Source organism: Natator depressus, chromosome 2 (genome assembly GCF_965152275.1).
Source record: "Natator depressus isolate rNatDep1 chromosome 2, rNatDep2.hap1, whole genome shotgun sequence".
In the NCBI taxonomy this organism is placed as follows: Eukaryota; Metazoa; Chordata; order Testudines; family Cheloniidae; genus Natator; species Natator depressus.
In genome coordinates, this window is record NC_134235.1 from 9,354,054 (window position 1) to 9,379,941 (window position 25,888).

Genomic DNA, 25,888 nt, shown 5'->3' on the forward strand with positions numbered 1-25,888 from the left:
GTTTTCCCCTGATGTCCTTGGCCAAAATATCCCCTTCACTCTACCCCCACTTCCTTCTATGTTGAGTTGTTGCCATCCATTCAAACAGTGGCTGCGTTCGTGTTAAAGTTATTCCATTACGTGTACAGTTTACAAATTTGGGGATCCTTTGGAAAGGAAAACACTCTGTAAATGTGAGAGAGAATCTTGTTATACCTAACTGAAAAATGAACACTTCATGTAACTGAAGATCCCAGGTATTGCCTACTCATATTCTTAAAGGATGGGGTGATCAGATAGCAACTGTGGGGGAAAAATGGGACAGGGGGTGTGGGGTAATAGGTGCCTATATAAGAAAAAAAACCCCAAAAATGGAACTGTCCCTTTAAAAACAGGACATCTGGTCACCTATTAAAGGAAGACCATTCGGAATCCAATTGAGAGGCTTTGGCAAACCTAAAAGCTGCAAGCAGCGTCCTCAATGGTCTGCACTAGTTTCCTAAACTTTCTAACTTGATGAACAATCATTGGCTTCCCTTCTTCACTGATGATCTAATTTGACCTCTCAAGTAAATTTAGTATTTCTAGTTGTATACAGTTTAAAGTCCTGGATGCAAAAAGGTAGCTATATTGCAGAGATGACTTGGCTTTAAAAGTTTCTCCAATGAGAAGTGTATAATCCTATTCAGGGACAATAATATGTTAATCAATGCGGTAAATAAGAGTTCATATTATTGGTCAGTATTGCAAGCTTTTAAATTATAAATAATATTTCCTTGTGTTCCTCTAGCTTATTAAATTACATCCTTAACTGGAACGCTCCTGTTTCTAAATGTGAAATTGTGACCAAAAAACCCACGATTGAGCTTTGGGTAAACTGGGATGCTGCATATCTGCAGGCAACACACATCACGGTAATTGTCTAATCTTGCAGTGAGACAGAATGGTGCTAAATACTCCAGTCTTGCATATGGCGCATGTGGAGTATAAGTGGGGCATCATGCACAGGTTATGCCTTTTAATTCCATCCCGTGTGTGTGTGTGTGTGTGTGTGTGTGAGAGAGAGAGAGAGAGATTACAGTGCAGAAAAGTAATTTACTGACTGCTGCATTCACATAAACATATGTGCAGCTATAAACCAATGTGCACTGCATACTCGTTGTACTGCTGTATGTGACCTTTAAGTCCTTGTGTATCTGTAGCTTTTCTGAACTGCCAGTAACCGGCAGTCTCCTGTGCCTTCTAGGGACAATTAGACCTAGGTTATGAACTTAATCTTGAGGGGCTGGTTAGGTGTAACTTGTAGGTCATGGAGCATACAACCAACACCCCTCAGATGTGGGGAGGTCTGTCAGCTTTCAGGGATTCTTGTTTAAAGTGTTTGTATCTGGAGTTAATATTCTTCTTTAGATCCTCATGCTGCTCTTGCTGAAAGGTCAAAAGGAACTTGTCAATCACTGCCGGTTTAACAAGCTAGAGGGTTGAATTAAATTTCATTTCTAGTTTGTTTCAGCTCATTAGGCACCAGGATGCAAACTGATTATTACTGTCAGAGCTACAGATTTCAGAGCCTTTGCTGATTTGTGTTTTTTGAGGGCGGGGGGGGGGGGGGGGCTGGACATGGACAAGTCCATGGGTCCAGATCTAATGCATCAGAGGGTGCTGAGGGAGTTGGCTGATGTGACTGCAGAGCATAGGCCATTATCTTTGAAAACTCATGGTGCTTGGGGAAGGTCCAGGGCGATTGGAAAAAGGCAAATATAGTCCCCATTTTTTTAAAAAAAAGGAGAATCCAGGGAGCTACAGACCAGTCAGCCTCACCTCAGTAGTGATCTTAGAGTTGAACGGGTGGTAGGCTGATTGAAGAATGCTATGCCCTCTGCCTGGCTCCAAGCCAGTCCTTTTGCCGCTAGTAGTGATGTCAAGTTCACAGACCCAAGTGATTTTTAGCCATGGAGCAGCTTCCTTCATGGCGAGAAGGGAGAATCAGTTATGGGACATGCCAGTAGAGTAACGCAGAATGAATCAGATAAATGGGACTGTCATTGGGGGTGGGGGATTAAGAGAACAGAATCAATAGGAGAATTAGAGAGGAATGGAAAGAATCATTTATGGGGAGGATAGGAATCTGGGGTGAATAATGGGGAAGACAACTTCTGAAGTTTCCAGGAGAGGTGGGAACTGGCCTGCATCCCTCCCCTGAGCATATCAGGAGTAGCAGATCACGGGAGATGACTACTCCAGGTAAAGGGAACCTGCTAGGTAGTTCAGAGTCTATTTTGAACCCTAAACCTTCTGAGATTGAACCATCTGATTTGCAGGAATGTTACAAGGAGGTTTCGTATGAAGAGTAGAGGGGTTTAGTCCGTTTAATGTTTCTGATAAAGATTCATAGTGAAAATAATGCTCACCAGGGTAAGCATGCAATCTTCTGGCAACCTCCATGTTCCCACTGTCTTTGGGGAAATAATGAATGAGTTACAACTTAGCATTAAAAATATTTGCCTAATTCAAAGGGAAGGAATATAAAAACCTTTATTTAAAATTGAATTCTTCTCTCAGAAGCCCCATTCTTTATACAAACCCTCTGAAAGAGGAAGAAATTAACAAAGCTGACACTGCTCTATAAAATTCTCTTCTAATGAGAATATGTGCAGACATTGAGGGTTTTTTACACTTATTTTCAGGCTTTTGAAAATTATTTTTGTGTTGAGATTGACAAATATTTATTGATCTTGTCCTAGTACTGTTTGTTGTTACAATAACAAAATACAAGGTCTGTAACAACTGGTCTGGAAAACTTAACTAGGTAAAGGATTATTGCCAATATTGAGCAAAATTCAGTATTTTAATTAAGGGACAGTAGTGCAGAATGCATAGTATTTGCAAAACACAATGGCTTTTTATGTTATGTGCACATATACTTGTCTGGTGTTTGTTTCTCTTTGGTTCTGATTTTTGGTTATATCAAGAATACAAGCAAATCTCTAGGTGATAATTTGACAGGTGAAAATAGAAGCTAAATTCCTATTCCCATGTCAGATCTTTTGTTTTATACTTACAAGAAGCTATTTTTCCCCCATAGAACTTTATCAGAAAGAGACTTTGAATAGAAACTGCTGCATGTGACTTAGTCTTTCTTCCATGCAACTTGTGACCTCATACAGCCCTCAGACTAGTGGTGACACAGTAAGCATTTCCTGTGAACCAGGAGCAGTGCTGGTCCCACTATTGTTGGGCTTTTTTTTGTCTGGGGAAAAAACAAAAACTTATTTACTGGGAGCCAGTGTCCTGTTTGTTGATAGCTTGCTGGGAAATGCCATGTTGCAAGCGTCTCAGTGGCAGTGGTAGCTGCTAATAGAAATGCAATTGTTTTTTTTCATTGAGTTGTGTAGGACTTCTAACCTTCTCCACACTGTGAGCTCATGGGGCCAGTGCTAGAGCTTGTTTATCCAGGGTATTTTTTCCTCTTCAGTATTTGTGTGTTTTCGCTGACTGCTAAATAACAGTACCTGAATTACTTTTTTCCCCCTAAGAGGTCAACAGAAAAATCAAAAACAATTACAAGTGTTGCCTAGCTCAGTGCATGACTGTTAATGGTCACAAAGCATAAAGTTTGGATCCTATTCCCTGACAGGACAAACACAATAGTGGAAAATTCCAGGCAAAAGGATTATAATAAAGGAACAGCACCAGACAGCTCATGGGATTGGTAACAGGATGCAGGTGCTTTCACCTCTAGGTTCCCCAATTCAAGCCCCATCTGACTAAAAATGCTTACTGTCTGATAGCTCGTTTGGCCCATATAAGCTCAATCACGAACGTATTACAGTCCAGTTCCCTGCTGAATATAGCAATTGACAGAAATTTTCACTTAGCAAGACTCAGCTGAAAGGACCAGTGACTGGGTAGGAATAGATGAACTAATCTTGTACAGTGTGGTACTCATTTCAAGTTCAGTCAAAATGTCTGCCTCTGTACCTGTAGAGAACTGGAATCTATAGGGCTAATAATCTGAAATTCACTTAAAATGCCACGTGGCTGCCTGTTTTACCACTAGATGGTGGTAATGAATATTCTCCAGCAAAACACAGTAGGGGATTTTTCAGTGCCAAAAACTTTAAGAAGGTACTCCCTTCATCTTCTCTCCTTACGGCTGGACATGTTCAACATGCCATCTCACTCACCTTATTTAAATCTTGCCTGTAAAGGGGAGAGAAGAATGCAAAAAATTGAACTATCGGGATGCACATGTGCCTTCATAAGTATCTGTAATATCATTTTCCCCCTTCTTACCTCCTCTGTCGTGTGTTTGATCCTCACTTTGCAGTGTCTAAATGTGACATATCATCTCATGAGCAGGGATCATACTTGTTAAGAGGCACCTTACATTTTGCGGCACTTCAGCTTCGTCCTTTCAAATTCCCTCTGTTTTTTTTCTCCGAATGGTATATATGTGTGTATGCACACGCACGTGAAAATACTGTGACAGATTGTTTCTACTTCTATCCTAACATGTGAGTTACTCTTGCCAGGAACTGCTACAAAAGTGTGTTTTTTAGTCTTTTCACTGTAACATAAAATGCCTTGCTATACAAAACCTAGCACTACTGGAGTGACCAAGATGCTATTTTTGAAAGTCCCCCGCCCCTACCGTGCTCCCCTCTCTCTGTTCCTCAAAAAATAAAAGCCCTTAGGCATGCAGATAGTTTGGACTTTATGAAGAACATCTAGGAGGGATGTCTTGAGGAGTCTTACCACTGAGGCCTGTTAAGATTAGGAGCTCTGTTGAATTGGCAAGCTATGTCTATGCTACATCTGGGAGTCAGCCTCACAGCCTGGGGCAACAGTCTTGTGTTTGTGGGACTTGCCCTAGCGTGCTAAAAATCATAGTCTGGAAGTTGCTGTGACGTTGGAGCTCAGGTGCCCAAACCCATCCCCTCCCTCTGCATGCTTGAGAGCCCAAGCTGCAAAGTCCATGTTGCTATTTTTAGTGCATTAGTGTGAGTCCTGCCAACACCACCCTGTCAGGCCAGCCTGAGAGGCTTCCTCCCAGCGTAGGCATACTTTCAATGTTTGGGGAAGTCAGACATGCCTTTCTCTGTCCACTGTGAATCTTCATGGGAAGAGAAGTGCTGTTGCAAACTTCTGACCTGCAAACAGCAGGGTGGATGCAAGGTTCACATGTGGCAGCTGAACTGTAATGGTAGAGCGTGGTAGTGTTGGCACTGCAATGTGATTGGTCAGACAAGATAAGGTGCAGCTGCAGTCAAAGGTTTCCTTTCTTCTGACCACTAAATAAATGTACAATGGTCAAATCACTGTTGAAGCAATTTCTACAAAGTTACCTCTGACCCATTCAAGTTTTAGGTGCCTTGACAGCTCTGCAGAAAAACAGGAGTTGTACTTCTTAATTTTTCTCTTGTTCGTGGCTCAAGTTTTGCACAAGCCTTTATATTTCTAAAGAAGAATATTCTGGCTACTAAAAAGTAATTTCCTGAAAAATTTCAAAGTTGGACATCTAAAACCATATTTACTTTAGGTGTCTAAATGGCCTATTTCCCCCCCCCCCCCCCAGAAGTACTGAGCCCCTTCTGAAACTCTTGCAAATGAGGGTTTTCAGTGCCTCTTATATGTGGATTTAGGAGCCTAGCTTTTGGCAACTAAGACTGTAAACTTCCATCACAGCTATTTGTCTTAGCCTGACTTTTGATTATTACATGATTTATATAATGTATAGAAACAAGCTGACCTCGCAAGTAGTAAACAGAAAGCAGTAATGCTAGCAATAAAATCAGTTTGTTTTTGTTTTTGTTTTTTTAAGGATCTTGTGACACTTGTGCAACAGTTCAGTAACCTTTCTGTGCAATTCATTAACCTTGTTTCAAAACATGCAAATTAAGTTCCCTGTCTGTAAAATTTAGAGAAGTGCAAATTCTATTGCAGCTGACGGAAAAGGTTTAAAAGTGGGTTTTAATTTTGTACCTGGGTGATCAGTTCAGATCGGATTAAAGATTGGTATACAAGTTAATGCCGTATCAAGTTCCTTTCCTCTGGTATTCCATCCTTCAGTTAAGAGAGTCTCTGAATTTTTATGTACTGTTGTACCTACATATGTGGTACATTTCTTTGACTTCAAATAGTTGATATTTGTCAATGTAAGTAATTGAAACTTTGCTAGCTTTGGATGTCTTCAGCTGCGTTTGTTTGGTGAAGTTTTATGGTTAGCATGCAACACCTTCTCTTTGGCTTTAAATAGATTTATTGACCTCTGAGCTCAACTCAGAAGGGCTTAATGTCCCAAAACAAAAATTACCCAGTTTCGAAGCTCAAAATTTAAACTCTTCCCAGCATACACACGTTCAAAAGGCTTGTGGCATTTGACTTGTTTCATGTCATGGTGACTTCTGCACAGACCAGTTATGTTAATGAATCTGTAATTACTGGATGTCTTTTAAGGTAATACTTGTTATAACAAGCAGCATTACATGACATGAACCACTGATGCAGGGCTAACCTGATGAAAGAGGATTTCTAGTGAGTAAAACAGTGCTGGGCGTTTCCTTCTCTTCTTATGTCTTGCAGGTATGTAGTGGGTGCAAAAAGTCATCCAACCATAAGAGACTTAAAAACCTGTCTGGGTTTGAGCTTTGTACATTCTTGTGCTGAAAAATTTCCTCCTCCTGTGCGTTGGTTTCTGCATTAAATTAGCCCCAGCCTGTGCAATAGATCAGGCATGCATAAGTGTTAACATTTTGTATGGTCTGGTTTGGTACATGTTAAACATTCAGGGCCTGATTCTGCTCTCATCCTGGAGTAAACTATTGAAGCCAAAGGAATTAACACTGGTATAAAACCAGTGTGCAAGCAGAGGCTGGCCCCCAGGCAGGACTGTATCCTAAGACCTACTTCTGTGTGAGTGCACCCCTGCTGGCTGACTTTGTGCAGTGCTCTACCAGTAATAGAAGGGGAGCTGGCGGGTGTAGATGCAAGCTAGAGCTGTAGTCCGAGCAGAGATTGGGGAGAGTCCAGATCAGAGCTGTTAACTTCTAATTGTCCCTGAAAACTGGGAGGTAGACTTTACATGTCCCAGAAGATCTTGATGCTCCCTTCTAGGTGTAGCTCAACTCAAAGCCTTCCTGCCCATGGCCAATATCCAAGACCTCATCAGCCTGTCAGAAAAGCTAAGCAAGAGCCAGCAGGTGGCAGCATGAGCCATGGTGTGAACACTTGGTCTCTCAGCCCCCTCTATTTGTAGTTCCCTTGGCACGTCTCTCTGAGCTTTGTCCCATAGGCCATTCGTAGTTATCTCATAGCTAGCACAGGAGAACGCAACTGCAAGCTAACTTAAGCCATATGAGTGGTATCTACATCAAGGAGAGACTAGATCCTCTTCTAGTGGAGGGTGTTGGAGGTGGATCTCTGCCAGTCACTTGAACAGGAAGCTGCTGGTCTTCAGCTCCAACCAAGAAAATACTATTATCAAAGAGTGCCTGCTCCATCCACTGGGAAGAAAGCTTGGGTGTGCCTTTCCACTAGTAGCAGAAGTCGTGACAAAGCTCAGAAGAGTGCAGTCTGATGATCTTAATAGCCCAATATTGGACCAAGCAGCTGTGGTTGTAAACTTGTTACAGTGGGCAAAAGCTGGTCCCATCACAGAGGTTCCTGGCTTCCGATCGTCACTGAGAGCCTTTAGGATGAAATACCCTTCTTTAGTAAGCAACAACTAAATTCTCTGTCTATATAGCTTATTCACTGTACCACTAGACTCTTTCCTGCTGTCTTGGGAAACCAACTTCTCATAGAACAAGTCATCATGTTAGTCAAGATTCGATGGTACTTTAAATAGCAATGAGATTAGACTTTCCTGAACTACCATATGGGTTTTTCTGAATGATTGCCATAATCCCACTTGATAACTAATACCCACAGGATGAAAACATGAAGTGCAGCTTGATCTCAATGGTAAAGATCAAACAGTTGTGATCACTACCTATGGTTTTGAATTGAGTATTTTTCTTTAGCATTAGAATATTGGTATTTTTAGGCTCCGTGCTACTTAGACAATAAACAATGGACTGTTGCCCATATTGCTTTGTTATAAATTGTGTCAAAAGGGTATATGAGGTAGTGCTGTATTAAAGAAGGAAAACACTTCTGAACATACTCTGACTGAATGTAACAACTGCTCTGAAGCACTCCAGCCATCTATAGGCTGCAGGACAGTATTACTCACACAAAATGTGGGTAGCAGGCTTCCAATGAAGTGAGCTGTAGCTCATGAAAGCTTATGCTCAAATAAATTTGTTAGTCTCTAAGGTGCCACAAGTACTCCTTTTCTTTTTGCAAATGCAGACTAACACGGCTGCTACTCTGAAACCTAAAAAAAAAAAAGCAATACAAAAAAACCCTTTTGGTTTTAGAGAGGAGCAACCTATTTATCCATTCTGATGGCTAGCAAATCATTGCTTTTTGTCCATTGTTCAATTTTATCCCGAATAAACCATTTGGTACAAAATTATAAGCACAGCAATGAGTAGCGCACTGGTTTCATTTTAACACTTTAAGATATTTATAAATAAGTCCAGTTTTCAAAAACTGAGCACAGGGAATATATACTGCTTGGTGAGGGTTCTATGGGAAAAGGAACACTTATATGGCTGTAAAATTGTCTATAGGTCTCGAGACATTAAAGCTTTAGTAGCCCTGCATGTTGCTTTTCTCAGACTTGCATCAGTTGGTTATCACAATAGTTTTGCATTAATAGTTCTGCAAGAAGGGGAAATACCAGACGCAGTGGCCTACAGGTAATTCTTCAAGAATGTCAGAAGGCTCACTGCGGTTTTTATATGTCCATGTACAAGTAAAGTCCAAAAATCCTATTGCTAAACTCCTACACAGCTGACACGGACTCCTCTATTTTGCTCTCCCTACAGGGTCAGATCTCCCATGTATGCGAAAATCAGAATAGCCTTTTGGATGGCATTGACTAATTAAATCTCCCCACTGACTCCTAAATAATGCTACTCATTTTATAACCTTTATTTCAGCAGTTCGGATATGTTAACTGTAGTCTTCATGCTGCATGTGGGTTTTACATTGAAAATATACCTTTTTAACTCCTGTGAGTTCTCTGCCAGTTAAAGGTAAAGTTCCATAATTTTAGGGAATCTAATGGCAGTTGTGCATTCAGGAGAGTGGTTACTGGAGACGGATGTATTGTTCGTGTATTATACCTTTTCATAAACCTAGAAATCCTGTTAGATCTAAAATGTTCATTGCCCAGCATGTAATCTGTGAACCCTCTTTGTCTTTGTTTTAGGTCTTCCTGAACAATACTACAGCCTCACTTGGTTCCTTAGCCCCATCCTGGGCCTGATCTTCACTCCACTCATAGGTTCGGCTAGTGACCGCTGCACACTGAGCTGGGGCCGCCGGCGGCCTTTTATTCTTGCTCTCTGCATTGGTGTCCTCTTTGGTGTTGCACTTTTCCTTAATGGCTCTGTTATAGGTAAATAATGGGAAAATCAGTTGCCTTCCTATTTTGCTGCAGTCTTGGATCTAAGACATTTCTTTAAGAAACTGAGATGATATGCGGTTGATTGATTTATATGATGTTTAGTACTAAATTAATATATAGTCTTGAGATTTCTAACATGTGAACTATCCCAAACTTTGTTGTTTCTTCTCTTTAAAAAATCACAGTACAGTGCTAAATACTAGAGTAGATGTGTTGCAAGCCTAGCTGTAACTGTTAATAACTAATCATTAATCGTGGTTGCCAGCTATTTGCAGATGCTGAGATGAATTCAGCCAGTTCTTGACATGGGAAAACTGTAGCAACCTGTTCACAGGGAAATGTTTCCTGTTGTGATCCATTTTCCCTTTAATGCATATCTGGCAACACATCCTGTTTCCAGCATTATTTCAAAAATTATCTTTTCACTTTTTCTTGTTCTTTTCTTAGTCCTGGTATTGAAAATGTCCAGAACACTGTTAATATTTGTTTATCAGAAACTGTATGTGGGAAAATAATTTTTTCTGAGTCCCCATCAAAGTTGTTAAAAATAAACTGTTTGCTTAGAACATAGTTTACTACAAGATTTAATCTAGGATCTGAGAATCTTTGTGAAATTTAGTATGGGACTGGCAGCAGCAAGTAAAATTTGGGCAAACATTTACATCACCTTTGGATTGATACAATAGCAAGGAACCGAGCCATAACTCTTTTGCTCTTATTTGTGTGGTAGACGCAGCTCTATTTTTAACAGAAGTCTTAATATTGTAGGAAGTAAACTGAGCATTTGACACTGGGTCAGCATTTTACCTTTCCAAAGCCTGACTGACCCACCACGTGATGTTTTTAACTTCCTACAGCTTGTCCAGGATAAAAACTCTTCCTGTTCATAAACAAATCATGTCTACTTATTAGACATCGGCAGCTTCCATTGCTTTGCTCTACCAGTTTTCTTAGACTTAGTCCCTGCAAGAAAATGTTAATGCTTGGTGGAATGGGTAATATATGATGTGCTTGTTGCTTTGTCCGCTAGTTGTGTCTCTGCTCCTGCTATTCCTTCTCCCCCTGCAAATTTGTAAAAGCCATCTGACTGCAGGCCGCCTAATAGATTTATCTAGATAGAGAGGAAGCTCATTCTGATTTAAGATACCTCTGCATGTTAGTTTAGATCTGCATCTGTTGATATTGGCAAACATAGCTTAATGCATCAGCTAAAACTTTTACTTGGCAATCTTCTTGTGATTACATTTTTTACTAAATCAATCAAAGTGGTCTGTGTTCTCAAACTTTGAGAATACTTTTTTTTTAAGTAATTATTACTTAATTGCAGTTAACTCACAAAAATTAATCGCAGTTTTAATCACTGTTAAACAATGGAATACCAATTGAAATGTATTAAATATTTTTGGATGTTTTTCTACATTTTCAAATATCTATTTCTATTACAACACGTTTCAGAGTAACAGCTGTGTTAGTCTGTATTCGCAAAAAGAAAAGGAGTACTTGTGGCACCTTAGAGACTAACCAATTTATTTGAGCATAAGCTTTCATGAGAGCGGTAGCTCACGAAAGCTTATGCTCAAATAAATTGGTTAGTCTCTAAGGTGCCACAAGTACTCCTTTTCTTATTACAACACAGAATACAAAGTATACACTGTTCACTTTATATTATTTTTATTACAAATATTTGCACTGTAAAAATAATATAGTATTTTTCTGTTCTCCTCATACAAGTGCAATCTTTGTCGTGAAAGTGCAGTTTACAAATGTCATTTTGTTTTGTTACATAACTGCACTCAAAAACAAAACAATGCAAAACTTTAGAGCCTACAAGTCTGCTCAGTCCTACTTCTTGTTCAGCCAATCACTAAGACAAACAAGTTTGTTTACATTTATGGGAGATAATGCTGCCCACTTCTTATTTACAATGTCACCAGAAAGTGAGGACAGGCGTTCGCATGGGACTTTTGTAGCCCGCATTGCAAGGTATGTACGTGCCAGATGTGCTAAACATTCGTATGCCCCTTCATGCTTTGGCCACCATTCCAGAGGACATGCTTCCATGCTGATGATATGCGTTTTAAAAAAAAATGTGTTAATTAAATTTGTGACTGAACTCCTTGGGGGGGGAATTGTATGTCTCCTCTTCTGTTTTACCCACATTCTACCATATCTTTCATGTTGTGGTAGTCTTGGATGATAACTCGGCACATGTTCTTCATTTTAAGAACACTTCTGCAGATTTGACAAAACGCAAAGAAGGTACCAATGTGAGATTTCTAAAGATAGCTACAGCAATTGATCCGAGGTTTAAGAATCTGAAGTGTCTTCCAAAATTTGAGGGGGACAAGGTGTGGAGCATGCTTTCAGAAGTCTTAAAAGAGGAACACTCCGATACAGAAACTACAGAACCCAAACCACCAAAAAAGAAAATCAACCTTTTGCTGGTGGCATCTGACTCAGATGATGAAAGTGAACACACATCAGTCCGCATTGCTTTGGGTTGTTATTGAGCAGAACCTGTCATCAGCATGGACGCATGCCCTCTGGAATGGGGGTTGAAGCATGAAGGGACATGAATCTTTAGCGCACCTGGCATGTAAATATCTTGCAATTCCAGCTACAACAGTGCCATGCAAATGCCTGGTCTCACTTTCAGGTGACATTGTGAACAAGAAGCGGGCAGCAGCATCTCCTGCAAATGTAAACAAACTTGTTTGTCTTAGTGATTGGCTGAACAAGAAGTAGCACTGAGTGGACTTGTAGGCTCTAAAGTTTTACATTGTATTATTTTTGAATGCAGTTATTTTTGTACATAATTCTACATTTGTAAATTCAACTTTCGTGATGGAGATTGCACTACAGTACTTGAAAAATACTATTTCTTTTGTTTTTTACAGTGCAGATATTTGTAATCAGAAATAAATATAAAGTGAGCACTGTACACTTTGTTGTACATTGTGTTGTAATTGAAATCCATATATTTGAAAATGTAGAAAACATCTCAAAATATTTAAATAAATGGTATTCTATTATTTAACAGTGCGATTAATCATGATTAATTTTTTTTAATCACTTGACAGCCCTAATTATTACCCTTTTGTCACTATGGGGGGGCTGTTGCAGTATTGCCAAGGGAACAGAGGTACATGTAATAGCATCATGCTCAATATGTTCCATAGGATTCTTTTTAAAACACAGAAGCAGTATTGTTTGAGTGGGCTCTGCACATTCCCACTTTTGGAATGTACCATTAGTGTAGCTTACACCAGCGGGATCATCTAGGAGTGCTCTGTATTGAAGGGTGCAGTCTACAACATTGAATGGGGAAAACTGAAACTAGTATAACTGCATTTATAACCAGTATTTTGACCAGTTATGTAATTTTGTGGATGCTGACCTCTCTAACCTGGCTGCCTTTCACCAAAAATTGCTTTTGGATTTTGGAGGATAACATGTATGAGAAATGAAAAATAGTAGCTGATACTTTCTGAGGTGCTTAAAACAGATAAACTCTTGAGAAACAAGTATCATTCTCATAAATGTAAAAACGTATCTTCTGTCCCAGACTATGCAAGAAGCTGTGCCAAAGAACTGAAATGGCCATTTTATTGAGTAAAGGAAAGTTTCCAGTAAGTGCGTTGGCTGCCTTTCTCTTAAGGAGATTAACCTCGCTTTTGAGTAGTTTGCTCCTTTTGGATAAAATGCTTTAAAGATTTCCGCCCCCCGTTTTTTTCACAGGTCTGGCTATTGGAGATGTCCCAGACAAGCAGCCCATTGGCATAGTTCTCACAGTGCTTGGAGTGGTGGTATTGGATTTTTGTGCTGATGCAACAGAGGGGCCAATTCGGGCCTATTTACTGGATGTGGTGGACAGCGAAGAACAAGACATGGCACTCAACATCCATGCCTTTTCAGCTGGTATGCAGTTCACTTATATATCTCCTGCAGTTTTTGTATCTGCATGAAGTTGACAAGTCATTACTTAGCTGACTTTCATTGAAAGATTAGCTCTCGATGTTCACTGAACTTGCTCCTCGTGTCGGTACTGCCTCATAGTCATCCCAATCTGGAGGGTCTTGATACTTTATATGAAGAGAACGACTATGTGAACCCTGGCTATCGCAAAATAAAGTATCATATGATTACAGGCAGTCCTCGGACTAACGACATAATTGGTTCCTGTAAATTGCATCGTAACTCAGAACCGCAATGTGCTCCATTGTGAGACTGAGCATCGTAAAGTCAAAAACAATGATCGTAAGTCGCATCAGGGTGTCAGTTCAGAAACGTAAGGGCCGTTTGTCGTAAGTCAAACTTCGTAAAGTTGAGGACAGCCTGTATTTGTATTACCAAAGTACTTAGAGGAGGACCCAGTCAAGATTAGGACCCTGTTGCACTGGGTACTCTGCAAACATGTAGTAAGGCATTCTCTTCCCTGAAGTACTTCCAGTCTAAATAGAAAAGACAGACAAAACAATAAAAAACTGGGGCAAGTTTCACCATTATGGTGGTGTCAGTGAGTTATTCCACTAAAATAAATCTGGAGTAATCTGGAGGTACACCAGTGTAACCGAAAGGAAAAGTGGGTGTTGTGTATATGTAAAATATATGGTAACATACCAAATGGATATCTGTTTGTTTCCTCAAAGACATTAATATTAAAACTCTGGTTTTTCCATCGTTGTAAGTGAAACCACATCATGAGAAATATGTGGGTTTAGGGCAATATTGAAATTATGTTCTCTGGCCAATTGCATCAGCTTGTTATCACATGATAACATTGGACTAACGGATCACATATGGTCTCAGAGTTTTATCTAAAGCCGTAGACTTAAAAAATGAATTTTCCATTTTGTGAGAATTTGCCTGACAGCTTTTTATTTCTTGAACCTCTTCCCATTGTCCGACTGAGAGTTGACTCCAGCCTGGAAATATATGTTAAATTAAAGCTGGGAAATCCAGAATTAAAGTGCACCACCACTTAAAATAATTCATGGCAGTCTCAAAAATATTTTGCCTGTAATCAGAGACTCATACTTCCCATGAAACAAGAAATGTCTTAAACTTGAAAGTGGAAACTTCTACATGTCTCACTTTCTGATTCTGTGTGTTTCTGGATCACCTTTGGGTGCTTTAGATGAGATGGTACTTCAAGGGAAACTTAAGTTTGAGATCTGACTGTGGAGGGTCAGACTGAAATGTAACCTCTTTATTTTCATGCAGCAAAATAGTAACACTTCTTTTTTCCCCTTCCTTAGGTCTTGGAGGAGCCATTGGCTATATGTTAGGAGGGCTGGACTGGATGCAGACCTTCTTGGGTGACCTTTTTAAATCTCAAGAACAAGTACTTTTCTTTTTTGCAGCCATTATTTTCTCTGTCTCTGTTGCTCTTCACCTTTTTAGCATTGAAGAAGAGCAGTATAACCCTCAACAAGACAGAATTGAAGATGAAGCAGATACACTTTCTAGTGTTAAGCTCAGTGGCAGCCTTCCACCTCTGAATCGACTGAATGTAATTAGCGAGGAAGATCCCTATGGGACCTCTGTGTACCCAGAGGAAGTTCAGTCAGAGCAGGACCTCAATATGGATTTCCTTGAGGTGGACATTGTAAGAAGTAAGAGCGATTCTGTTCTGCACATGCCAGATGCTACTCTGGAAATCGAATCAGAGCTGCTTTTTCTACATGACATTGAGCCCTCCATTTTTCAAGACCCTTCATACCCAAATACTCCCCTCAGCACCAGCCAGGAACTTCTGAAGTGCAAATTTAACCGCCTCTCTGCTTTCCTCAGGGAAAATGAAAAAGAGGAGATGTTGCTTGATAATCACTTGAATGAAGCCAAAGTCCCAAATGACAATGGCTCCCTACCAAAAGATCTCCTCAATGGACATGCTAGGATTGGCATGAAGCAATCTAGTACTTCAAACTCCATGCGCAGACGAAGGCACATGTTCTATCGTCAGCCATCTTACACCTTCTCCTACTATGGCAAAATAGGTTCTCACCGCTATCGTTTCCGACGGGCCAATGCCATTGTCTTGATCAAGTCCTCCCGCAGCATGAATGACATCTACGACATGCAGAAGAGACAGCGGCAGAGGTACAGACACAGGAATCAGAGTGGCACAACGAATTCTAGTGGAGACACTGAGAGTGAAGAAGGGGAAACGGAAACCACTGTCCGACTTCTGTGGCTGTCTATGCTAAAAATGCCCAATGAGCTCCTGAGGCTTTGCCTTTGTCACCTCTTAACCTGGTTTTCCATCATTGCTGAAGCGGTGTTTTATACGGATTTCATGGGACAGGTCATCTTTAAAGGGGATCCCAAGGTGAGCAAATAGCCTGTGTTGCCAATACAGAACTGCTGGTAATTATTCTGTTTTGATTATACTCTGGTAAATCTTTTTCATGCAGGGCCCTTCTAATTCTACTGAACTGCATGCCTACAATGCCGGAGTTCAGATGGGCTGCAGGGGCTTGGTCATTTATGCTGCGACTGCTGCTGTTTGCTCAGGTAAGAGACTCTATGTAGACAAGCAATGAAATATTTCTCACTAATCATGTGAGGTGGGATGCTGCTGGGACAGTACGTTAAATATTTTTTTCTAAGTAAAAATATAATTTTGTCTAGACTCCAGAGTGCACCTTCCAATCAGTTCTTGCAAGGTTGAGGGAGGGGCATGAGAACTTGAAAATGCATTTCACATGTTATAATGGGAGTCTTAAGTCTGGCTCCTCAAGTGTCTGTATGGTAAAGTACCTCAAATGCAGAAATATAAACAGCTCTTTTCTAATAGTTTGAAACCTAAAACCACTTCTGAGGACACTTGTGTCTTTTAGCCAGCCAGCCATCAGAAAACTAAAACTATGCCTATCAAAAATATTAATCTTATGTAAAACATTTATAAAGACTGTTCTTTAAATATACCATTTTAAGACATGAATCTGTGTTAAGTCTCTGACAGATAAGCACCCTATAAACTTTAGAGCTACCATTTGCACTTGAAATATACTGTAATATAGAGCTTTAGATGTACTTTAATTCTGCCTTTTGCAGCCCACACATGTGAATTACAATTTAATATCCTTGGGACCATCTCATTATTCAGGCATGTCCAGCCAGATGTCTCATTCTAAAATACAAAAGGAAGTTTGGCTCTAGGCCTGGATTATTTAATTATCAAAAGCGTGTAATTTAGTAAATATCTCTGAGTTAGGAACTGAATCTATCCTGTGCTTAAAAAAGCTGGACACTTTTTTTTCCTTTAACAGAAAATGTTAGTTAATACCATTGATCACATAGAGTGGTATCATGGTCCATTGAATTGGAATCCCGCAACGCCTGAATTCTAGTCTCAGTTCTGCCACAGGCTTGAATTGTGGCCTTGGGCAAGTCACTTAACCTGTGTCTGTTCCCCGTTCTTTGAAATGGGGATAACATGTTCCTACCTCCTAGGTAGGTGGTGAAGATTAATCAGTACATGTTCAGAGTGTTGTACAAAAAAAGTATGTAGCACTTAACTGTTATGTCAGACTGAAGGACTGAGTATTGTAGAACGTAATTCAGTAGACTGATGATGTGTATTTGATTTTTGGTTTTTAATTCTCTGCAGCTTTACTACAAAAATACTTGGACAACTACGACCTTAGCATAAAGGTGATCTACATTCTGGGCACGCTGGGTTTTGCTATTGGAACTGCAGTGATGGCTATTTTCCCCAATGTGTACGTGGCTATGATAATGATCAGCACTATGGGAATAGTCTCTATGAGCATATCCTACTGTCCTTACGCGCTTTTAGGACAATACCATGATATTAAACAGGTATGTGAAATATTTAATCACAGCAGTTCCAAATAGATTTGCCACATCCACTTGCTTGGGATATATGCTTTGTTGGGGCATCCCCCAGTGAAAAGATTATGATAGCGAACAGTAATGACTGCTACTTAATCAGGCCACGGTTAGCATAAATTCTGCTCAGTGGGGACATACTAGCTTGATGCCAAGTTGATAAGTGATGGTGTAAAAGGGGTTAAGTGCATATGAAATGCACGTGCAGACCTTTTAATTAAAAAGGAGTGGTCAAATAATGATTAAAAGGAAAAAGTGACACTATAAATGCAATCATTGCACTCATATTCATTACTATATCTTAAATCTTGGCGAAGCTTTTTGTTCAAAGGACCTGTCTCCTTAATTGGGAGAATAGGCTGGCTACAGAGCTGTCCCATTTAAGCACCATCTGCTGTATTATAAACATGTTAGAGGCTCTGATAATAGTCTGGAGATACAACCACAGGTATCGTAAGTGCAAAGATTCTGCTGGAAATCAGTCAGGACAACAGAAGTGCAGTCAACTTCACTTTCATATTCTTAGCACTGCTGTGTTTGGGTTCCAACCTGTAAGCATACTTCTTGGAGACATCTGTTTTCATTTACGTTATTTAAAATCATCGAAGTTTCTACTGGTCAAGTCATTTTAAAAAATGACCTTTATAAAAACTTAATTTGGAGCCAACTGTGATGGCAAAGGCCCTTAAACTGGAGTGATCAGTGGCCTGTCTGGTGCAAAATGAGCAGGAATTATCACTCCAGAATAAGGGATTCCAGCTAGCTGATGGACCTTAATAGGACCTGTGTGGATAGTAGTATTTTTATTGCCTCCTTGTACCATTTAATCTTCAAGCAGAAGTGAAAGTGTTGCCTGTTTAACTATTCAGCGTTTTCCCCCCTCTCTGTCTCGGGTAGAGAGATGGTGTGTCCAGGAGAGGATGTGGTTCAGGAAGTCTGGGAAGATTGCTTATGCTTAGATGCCTGACTTCTAATGTACATTCCTTGTCTTTCAGTATATTCACCACAGCCCTGGAAACTCAAAGCGAGGATTTGGCATAGACTGTGCTATCCTGTCATGCCAGGTTTACATCTCCCAGATCCTGGTGGCCTCAGCACTTGGTGGAGTGGTGGATGTAGTAGGCACAGTCCAGGTTATTCCAGTGGTGGCATCAGTAGGATCCTTCCTGGGCTTTTTGACAGCTACATTCTTGGTGATTTATCCTGATGTCACGGAGGACCCAAAGGAAGAACAGAAAGGACTGAGCCCTCCAGAGACCACTGAAAGCAATGGTGTGGTTGCAGAGAAACCAACTGCTATAAAGCTCTCGCGTAAAGGGGCAGCCTCGTCAGAATTGGAAAGCGAGTCAATAGTTTGAACTGGTCATTGTTATTTATACACATTCCAAGCAGTTCAGGTGCATGAATGCAGGTGCATGAATGAGGACGTTCTTAAGGAAAAAATTCTGACTCTCTTCAGTAGTTACTTTTTGCTTAAACTGCAGCAAAAAATGGCTCTTTCATGCAAAAACGTAGATGAAATTTTGTAGTCCTAGGATAGGTTTGAACAGATAGCTATTACGCTGATGGCTTTCTCTACAATTTAGAAATTGTCACTTCTGAACACTTTTTAAATTAAGAACACACTTAGATTTCAAATATATAAATCTGCAGGTACATTGTTCGTTCTTGCATGTTTTTTAAAATGTCATGACAGAGTCACAGTGTATACAATTAGCAGTTTAGAAAAATGAAGGTTGCTTGCAATTTTTAGACTGTAATTGAAAACAAAAGCTATTTTGACCATAGGCTTCGCTAATTTTTTTGTCTGAACATTTCAGATCTTGCTAATGTAATAGGTGAATCAGATGCGTAGATGCCTTTCTCTTTTTTTTTTTTTTTTTTCTGTAGACACAATATTTGGTTTGACAGCTACAATTTTTTAATATTTGTTTGGATTTCATCCTATTTTAGTGGGTGCAATTACTACCAAGTATTTTTCTTTGCAATTACTTACGTTTTAAAAAAGCAATTACTACAGTTTAAGAGAACTGCTGTCAATTCTTTTATTCGAACTGTTCAACAAATCTGTTCCCAAGTACTGCTGCTTGTCAGAAATTGATGGTATTGCGTGTATGGTTTAGCTGCTGATGGAAGTAACAGCAGCTGGGAAGGTGATCAGCACTTGCAGCAAGCATTTGCAGTGAGTGCAGAATTTAATGAGCAGCACTGGAACATGCTGTGACAATTTTAGCAGGGAGTTTTGTGTGTTGAACTTACTAGGGTTGATTTTTCTTTCGGCATTTAAAACTGATCATCTCATTTTGATGAAACTGCCATGGAGAAGGGAATTTCATTCAGTTGGCTTCATGGAATTGATGTGAGGATCCTCTTTAGAGAGGAAGGAGGTTGTTGATTGCACTTCTATGATCCTTTAACCTTCTGGCTGGGAATCACAATAGTATAGTCAGTATCAGTACAACAAGGTAAACCGAAGGCCTACCTCTGTAACTTTATGCCATAGTCTGGTTATATAAAAATCTGTGTCATAAAGAGCTTTGGTCCTTAAAATCCAATCCAGGAGCATGTAATGCTGTTCCTGTCCCTACACAGGAGTTGTATACTGGAGCTCTTTTGAGCTGCTGTCCTGATTCCTTCAGTCTGACCTCTTTACCCTCCTGCATAATACTGGATTCAGGACATAGCTGCAGTGCAAAGAAACTTCCTGTGAAGAGCGATAGGAAAGATAACTATTTTTAACTTAAATGCTTAACTGAATTTTTAGCAATGCCCAAAACCATGGGTAGCTGTAACTCGGACGCAGCAGCCTTTTAAAATGTCTTTATAAACAAAACCAACAAACTTCCGGTCCTTTCCTTATAAGAAGTGTTCCTAACTCTATTTACTCATTTCCAGGTGGAACAGAAGAGACCTCAGCAAGTTCACAGGTTTAGTCAAGCAAATCCAGACCACTGTTGTAATATTTCTGCCGCCTCAAACTCGTTAAATAGTCTCAGTACTTTAGAATGTGCATCTGAATCATGCTGCAGTATAGTCACTCGAAAGCAAAGTTATATATATATTTCAAAATGAAAAGCCGTTTTAATTACTTGAATTGTAAGTGTATTTAAGAGACAATATATATTCTGGTGGAGTTGAGGCTAACTGGCCATCTTGCCAATGTCATTGATAAATTACTGATGGCATCATATGTTTTCTTCTTAGCTGAAGGATTTTAGGCAGTACTCATGTCTCCCTCTGACAAGCATGAATATACTGTTTTTACATTTGAGTGCTATGAAATTCCATCTAGTATACAGAATTGCACAGGACTCTTGTTTGAAGTGTGTTAAGGAAAAGAAATCTGTTTTTTTGTGGTGTTGTTTTTGTTTGTTTGTTTTTTGTTTTTTTTTTCTCTGTGAATATTTTTATTAACACTTCTGAATTTTGTGTTCAGACAGGAGAATAATACTACTGAAGCATTTAAGACCTTATTGAAGAAATCAGTTGCTAGAAATATTTCTCACTGAACTCTTGGAGTGAGTTTTATCATCTCTGTGTATATCGTCTTGTAGGCTTCACATATAACCGAAATGCAGTGCTGTTTCACCATAAAACTGGCATTCCTGTGAAATACAAACCTAATTATACAGTTTTAAAGTCTGGCATCAATATTTTATTTTAAAATACTCTAAGGATTCTGCTTCTTTGTTAAACGGACACACTCAGTAGTTCTTAGTAACTGACACATAAAACAAGTTTTAAAGTTCCCATTGCGTGTGAGATTTGTCTATCAATTTAATCTTTCATACCAATCTGGTCCTTTTCCCTCTTGACAAATGTTTCACTGGATGTTGTTTAAATTAGCATTACCCAGCATAGCACTTTCTTGAGCCAAAATGTGCACTGGCATCATCAGCTGGTGACAATTTAGCTTTGGAAAGAGCAGTTGGCTGCCTCTTGCTACACAGCGAACAGAGGGATCATAAAACTTTGCTTTTTGGAATTGGGCAAATGCACACTTACTTCAGCCCCCCACCCCCACACACAGACCTCTAAAAGAGGGAGGTGAAGGTTTGGTTGTGGGGTGGAGCTCTGTTTCAGATCCAGAGGATTTCAGTCAGGTCAGATGGAATTTTGTGCTGGCCAGCCTTTACCAAGCCTCTTTCCTAAGAATTGGAGACTAGAGGGTGCATAGTTTGGGCTGGGAAAGCATTGTTTAGATTATCACATTAAAATGTAAACTCGCTATGCTGCTTTGTAGCACGACGTTTTACCGCGCGGCAGCAAAGTAAAGGTCCCAGGGAAACAATCATTCAGTGTAAACACGTTTGTGTCCTGCTGGCAATACTTCATGTTTGGGTAGCCCTGCCTAGGCCTTTAAAGACTTGCAACCATAGTAGCTAGTTCCATTGCCTAGCCAGGTTATGGAGCCTGACGAAATTAAAGATGGTTTTCAGCTTTGGACGTGGACAGGTTGCTGCTTAGTGATGACTATCGGAGGTTTTTAATTCTAGAGCTCTTCGATTTTGAGAGATTCCCTTTGCAACCCAGGCTTTTCCGTGGGGTAGGTAGCGTATCCCTTAACTTCAGCTGCAAAGAGATTGTTACTTTAAGGTTGCACTAGTCAAACCCATCAAAGTGTAATCACCTTATTTCTTATTGTGGAATTGAAGGGAGGAAAAAGCTGAGGGAGTTGTTTAACTTCTTGGTGACTCTAAATAGTGTTTAGGTTTGCCACTATTACTACTTAGTCCACTTCATCTTGTGTACGGTATCAAATAAGATACATACTGTAGCAGGTTTAAGTTTTGGTAGTTTAATTCTTCCTGTATTTCTTTTTACCATATAAAATGTTACATCCACTGATTAAAAATCTGTTTCTTGATAACATTTAACAGCTTTAGGTTCATGTTCTTAAAAGGTTAAATTAGTTAAAAATATCTCTTTGCATGAGATATCCAGTTGCTAGGCATCAAGTCTAGCATTATGCTGCGTAAAGTCAGAGAGGCTTAAACATAACCATTTTTGGAAATTATAAAATTGAATTGGCTGCATTGATTTATCATAGTCTAATCGTATTTGAACCAAGCAGCTCAGTAAGGATTTCAAAAAATAGAAGCAATAATTTCTTAGGAATGTTTTCTTACAATTACTCAAATTATTTGCATGGAGATTTATTACCTAAATAACCTTTAAATAATTTTAAGCTGATTTATCTCTGATCCACGCTGTCAACAGTCAGTTCAGGACAACTGTTGGCAAGGAAAGACATATGTCTTTCACAACAAGGTGCAAAGAAGCATTTGGAGGAGAAACAACAAATCCAGTGCAAATTACAACTCTCTGAATCTTGTGTCCTTTTTTGGCCTATCAGAGATGGGCCTTTGTATAAAATATGGAACATTCCCCACCTCAGAAGTCTGACCAGCAGAGACACTCTGAACGTAGACTCCTGCTCCTGGGAATCAGAATTTCCCCATCACTAGCCACAGGTTTATGAGTGACTTTCACTATGGAAATTCTGGCTGACAGAAAGTTGTGAAACATGCCAAACGTTCCCCAGAAAGCTTTTTTTTTTTTTTTTTTTTTAAGGGGCATGGATACTATAGCAGGGGAGTCTCACTCTCGTAGGAATTCCTCTTGTCCCAGAGCATTTCAATAACTACATGTCAGAGGTGGCTGTATGGGGAAGTACATTGCTGAAGGCAAATAGTCTCGCTAGAATCCATATACCTACTCGTGGGTTTCGGTGATCTAGGACGTGCTCCAAAGCCCAGGGAAGTCAATGCAAGGACTTTCATTCACTCCAGTGGGCCTTGGATCAGGCCCTTAATACCCATTAACAGCTCTCTGGATTAAGACTAAATTTACAAACGGCAGGAGGAGGAAGTTTAAATAGTTTTGCTGGAGACAACAGAAGCACAGCTGGCAGGCTCCCTCCTTGAAACCTATTTTGATAGTCCAGATTATTTTTGTTCAACATTTCCATATTTTTCCTCACTGCAATTTAATGTGATTTGGTTGCGTGACATCCTGTGGTTCAGTACCTAGTTTTACCTCTAGTTTATATATAGAATTTAAAACATTCAGTGACTAAACTAGAGATAAAACTAGGAACTGAACTATATAGCTTGGGTCAAAATATCCTTGGTGATTGTACGCTCTTCCTGAATTGTACTAAGTAATGTTGTGTTTTCACTTGAGTTCTTCCCGTTTTCCCCACTTCTTAGTCTGCTGCAAGATGAACTAAGCTATAAAATATATATCCTGTTTAAAGAACACTTGCATGAAACTCCAAGCACCTGAAGTATCTGTTGTGGAAGAGCGATTGTTTTTATTTGCAGCTGTCCTTTCCTTGTTTTCTGTTGATAGGCCAAATAAATGTAATGCACGCCAGATGTTGCACATGAATGGTATTGATGACTGTGTAAGAAATTCCAAATTTTATTTTTCCTTAAGATGATTTTTATGGCTATAGATAGTCCTTGAGCTTAAGCCACTGCACTGCAAATTTGTAAATTTGCATTGGAAAGGGTCATTCTCAAAGGATAAGCTACCCAAAGTTTCCTATTTCTCATGTTGCATCCAGAATAAGCGTATTGCAAATGCATCTTCTACTTACTCAGATGTTGAACTGTTTTTATTTTAAGGGATTTTTCACTTCAGCAAGGGGAAATTGTATCAGGACTTTCACGATCTCACTCGTGCATGACTTCAGCCAGTCAGGGCAGAAAGGTACCACCATTAAGATGCTTGGTTTTGCCCTGATTAAATTGAAGATAATTTCCTGTAAGAGTGATTTGAATTTCTAGACCTGAACAACCTTCAAATTTGTCTTGCTTTTAACCTTGCCTTTCCAGTCTGCAAACTGTTGCTATGGCCCTCTGGGGAACAAATAGCTTTGTCTGATGCAGAGGGGACTGAAAACCTATTGCATCATACAGCATCCTGATTAACCCGATGGCAATAGGAGCTGTCACTTCTGATGCCAGCAGTAAACAGACGACTTGCAGTGCTGTAGCTGCTGTCAGTGTAACACAACTGCTAACAAATCTTTTCCCCAGCAAATATTTCACCCGAATATAAACATACCAGGTCTCCAGTGCAAACTTCCGTAAGAGAGAACCCACCGCACGAGTTCACGTTCCATGAACTCTGGCTCCTTTTATTCAAATTTTAAAATCACATTTAAAGATCTAGGAATGTGCCCCTAAAACACTATTATTAGTATTATTGATTTAATACCCACTAGTGCCAGATTATTTCCAAGTTGTATTTAGTCGAACAAACCCCAGATGGAATTAACTCTGAACAAATCGGTGGTTCCTAATTTTTCTTTCTGATGTAACATGGACACTAAACCATTTTGGTAGCCAAATGACCAGCTTATTTAAAATGCCTCCTATGAATAGAAAGCTGCATCTAGGCTTCTCCTAATGAAAAAAAATTTGGTTCCATTGTGGACTGGCCATATGACAACTATTTTTTTATCAACTTATTAAGTTGGGGCACTGTAATAGCTCTTGCTGAGTTTAGCAATGTTTATAAGCGTGTGTTAAACACATAATAAGTTTTATGAGGAAAAAGGGATAAAGAAAAGCAATGTCACAGATGAATGTGTTTGAGTAGACAGCATGCTTTTTTTATTTCTACACTGTTAAGCTTGTTTTCTGTTTTTAAGGTCAAACTTTATTGCATGAGAAACTTTTATTGTGTTCTGCACTTTGTTCTCTTTTGTATAATCTTGATTTTTTCATTTATGCATAGAAAAAAATGGGTTTAGAAATACTCTACTCCACATTGCATTGTGTTCCAATCTGTTGTTCTACAATTCAAACTTAATAAACATTTAAATAAGAGTTTGTATGTGTTCCTGTGTGTGATGTCTGAATCCTAAGTACAAGGGCCAGTACTGTCCTTGAAAACGCACGTATGGTGCATATCTTAGCCAAGTGTTCTGGAGAGTCTGCGAGCATGACTTGGTTTCAAGACTGAGCCAAGTACTCTTGCCCTCTAATATTAACTTTCTGTGCAGTCTCTGGCAAGTCATTTAATCACTCTCTTCTTCACATTCCTCAGCTGTCAAATGAAAATAATAATCCTCAACCTTTCATAGATTCATAGATATTTAGGTCAGAAGGGACCATTATGATCATTTGGTCTGACCTCCTGCACAACGCAGGCCACAGAATTTCACCCACCATTCCTGCAAAAAACCTCACACCTATATCTGTGCTATTGAAGTCCTCAAATCATAGTTTAAAGACTTCAAGGAGCAGAGAATCCTCCAGCAAGTGACCCATGCCCCATGCTACAGAGGAAGGCGAAAAACCTCCAGGGCCTCTTCCAATCTGCCCTGGAGGAAAATTCAAGGTTTGAGAGTCTTAATTAAATGTTTATACAACACAATGTAAACACAAAGTGTTACAGTTCGGGCCTCAACAGTGGTCCAAACACATTACACCCTTCACATATTTGACTAACACTTGTGACATTGTCATGACACAGTTAGAAATATTAGAACATACCATCTGTCAAACACCAAAACCA

At 39.6% G+C, this 25,888-nt stretch overlaps 1 protein-coding gene across 2 annotated transcripts in view; it reads left to right on the forward strand.

The window, feature by feature from the left end:
- The window catches only part of SLC45A4 (solute carrier family 45 member 4), a 140,261-nt gene extending 115,080 nt beyond the window's left edge, over positions 1-25,181 (forward strand). For both annotated transcript variants that reach the window (XM_074943786.1, XM_074943785.1), the window contains exons 3-8: positions 9,302-9,490; positions 13,238-13,417; positions 14,758-15,830; positions 15,916-16,015; positions 17,115-17,326; positions 18,352-25,181. In XM_074943786.1, coding sequence (XP_074799887.1) covers positions 9,302-9,490; positions 13,238-13,417; positions 14,758-15,830; positions 15,916-16,015; positions 17,115-17,326; positions 18,352-18,714 — 2,117 coding nt within the window. In that variant the 3' untranslated portion in view covers positions 18,715-25,181. The remainder of the gene's footprint in view (positions 1-9,301; positions 9,491-13,237; positions 13,418-14,757; positions 15,831-15,915; positions 16,016-17,114; positions 17,327-18,351) is intronic.
- The last annotated feature ends 707 nt before the right edge of the window (positions 25,182-25,888 follow it).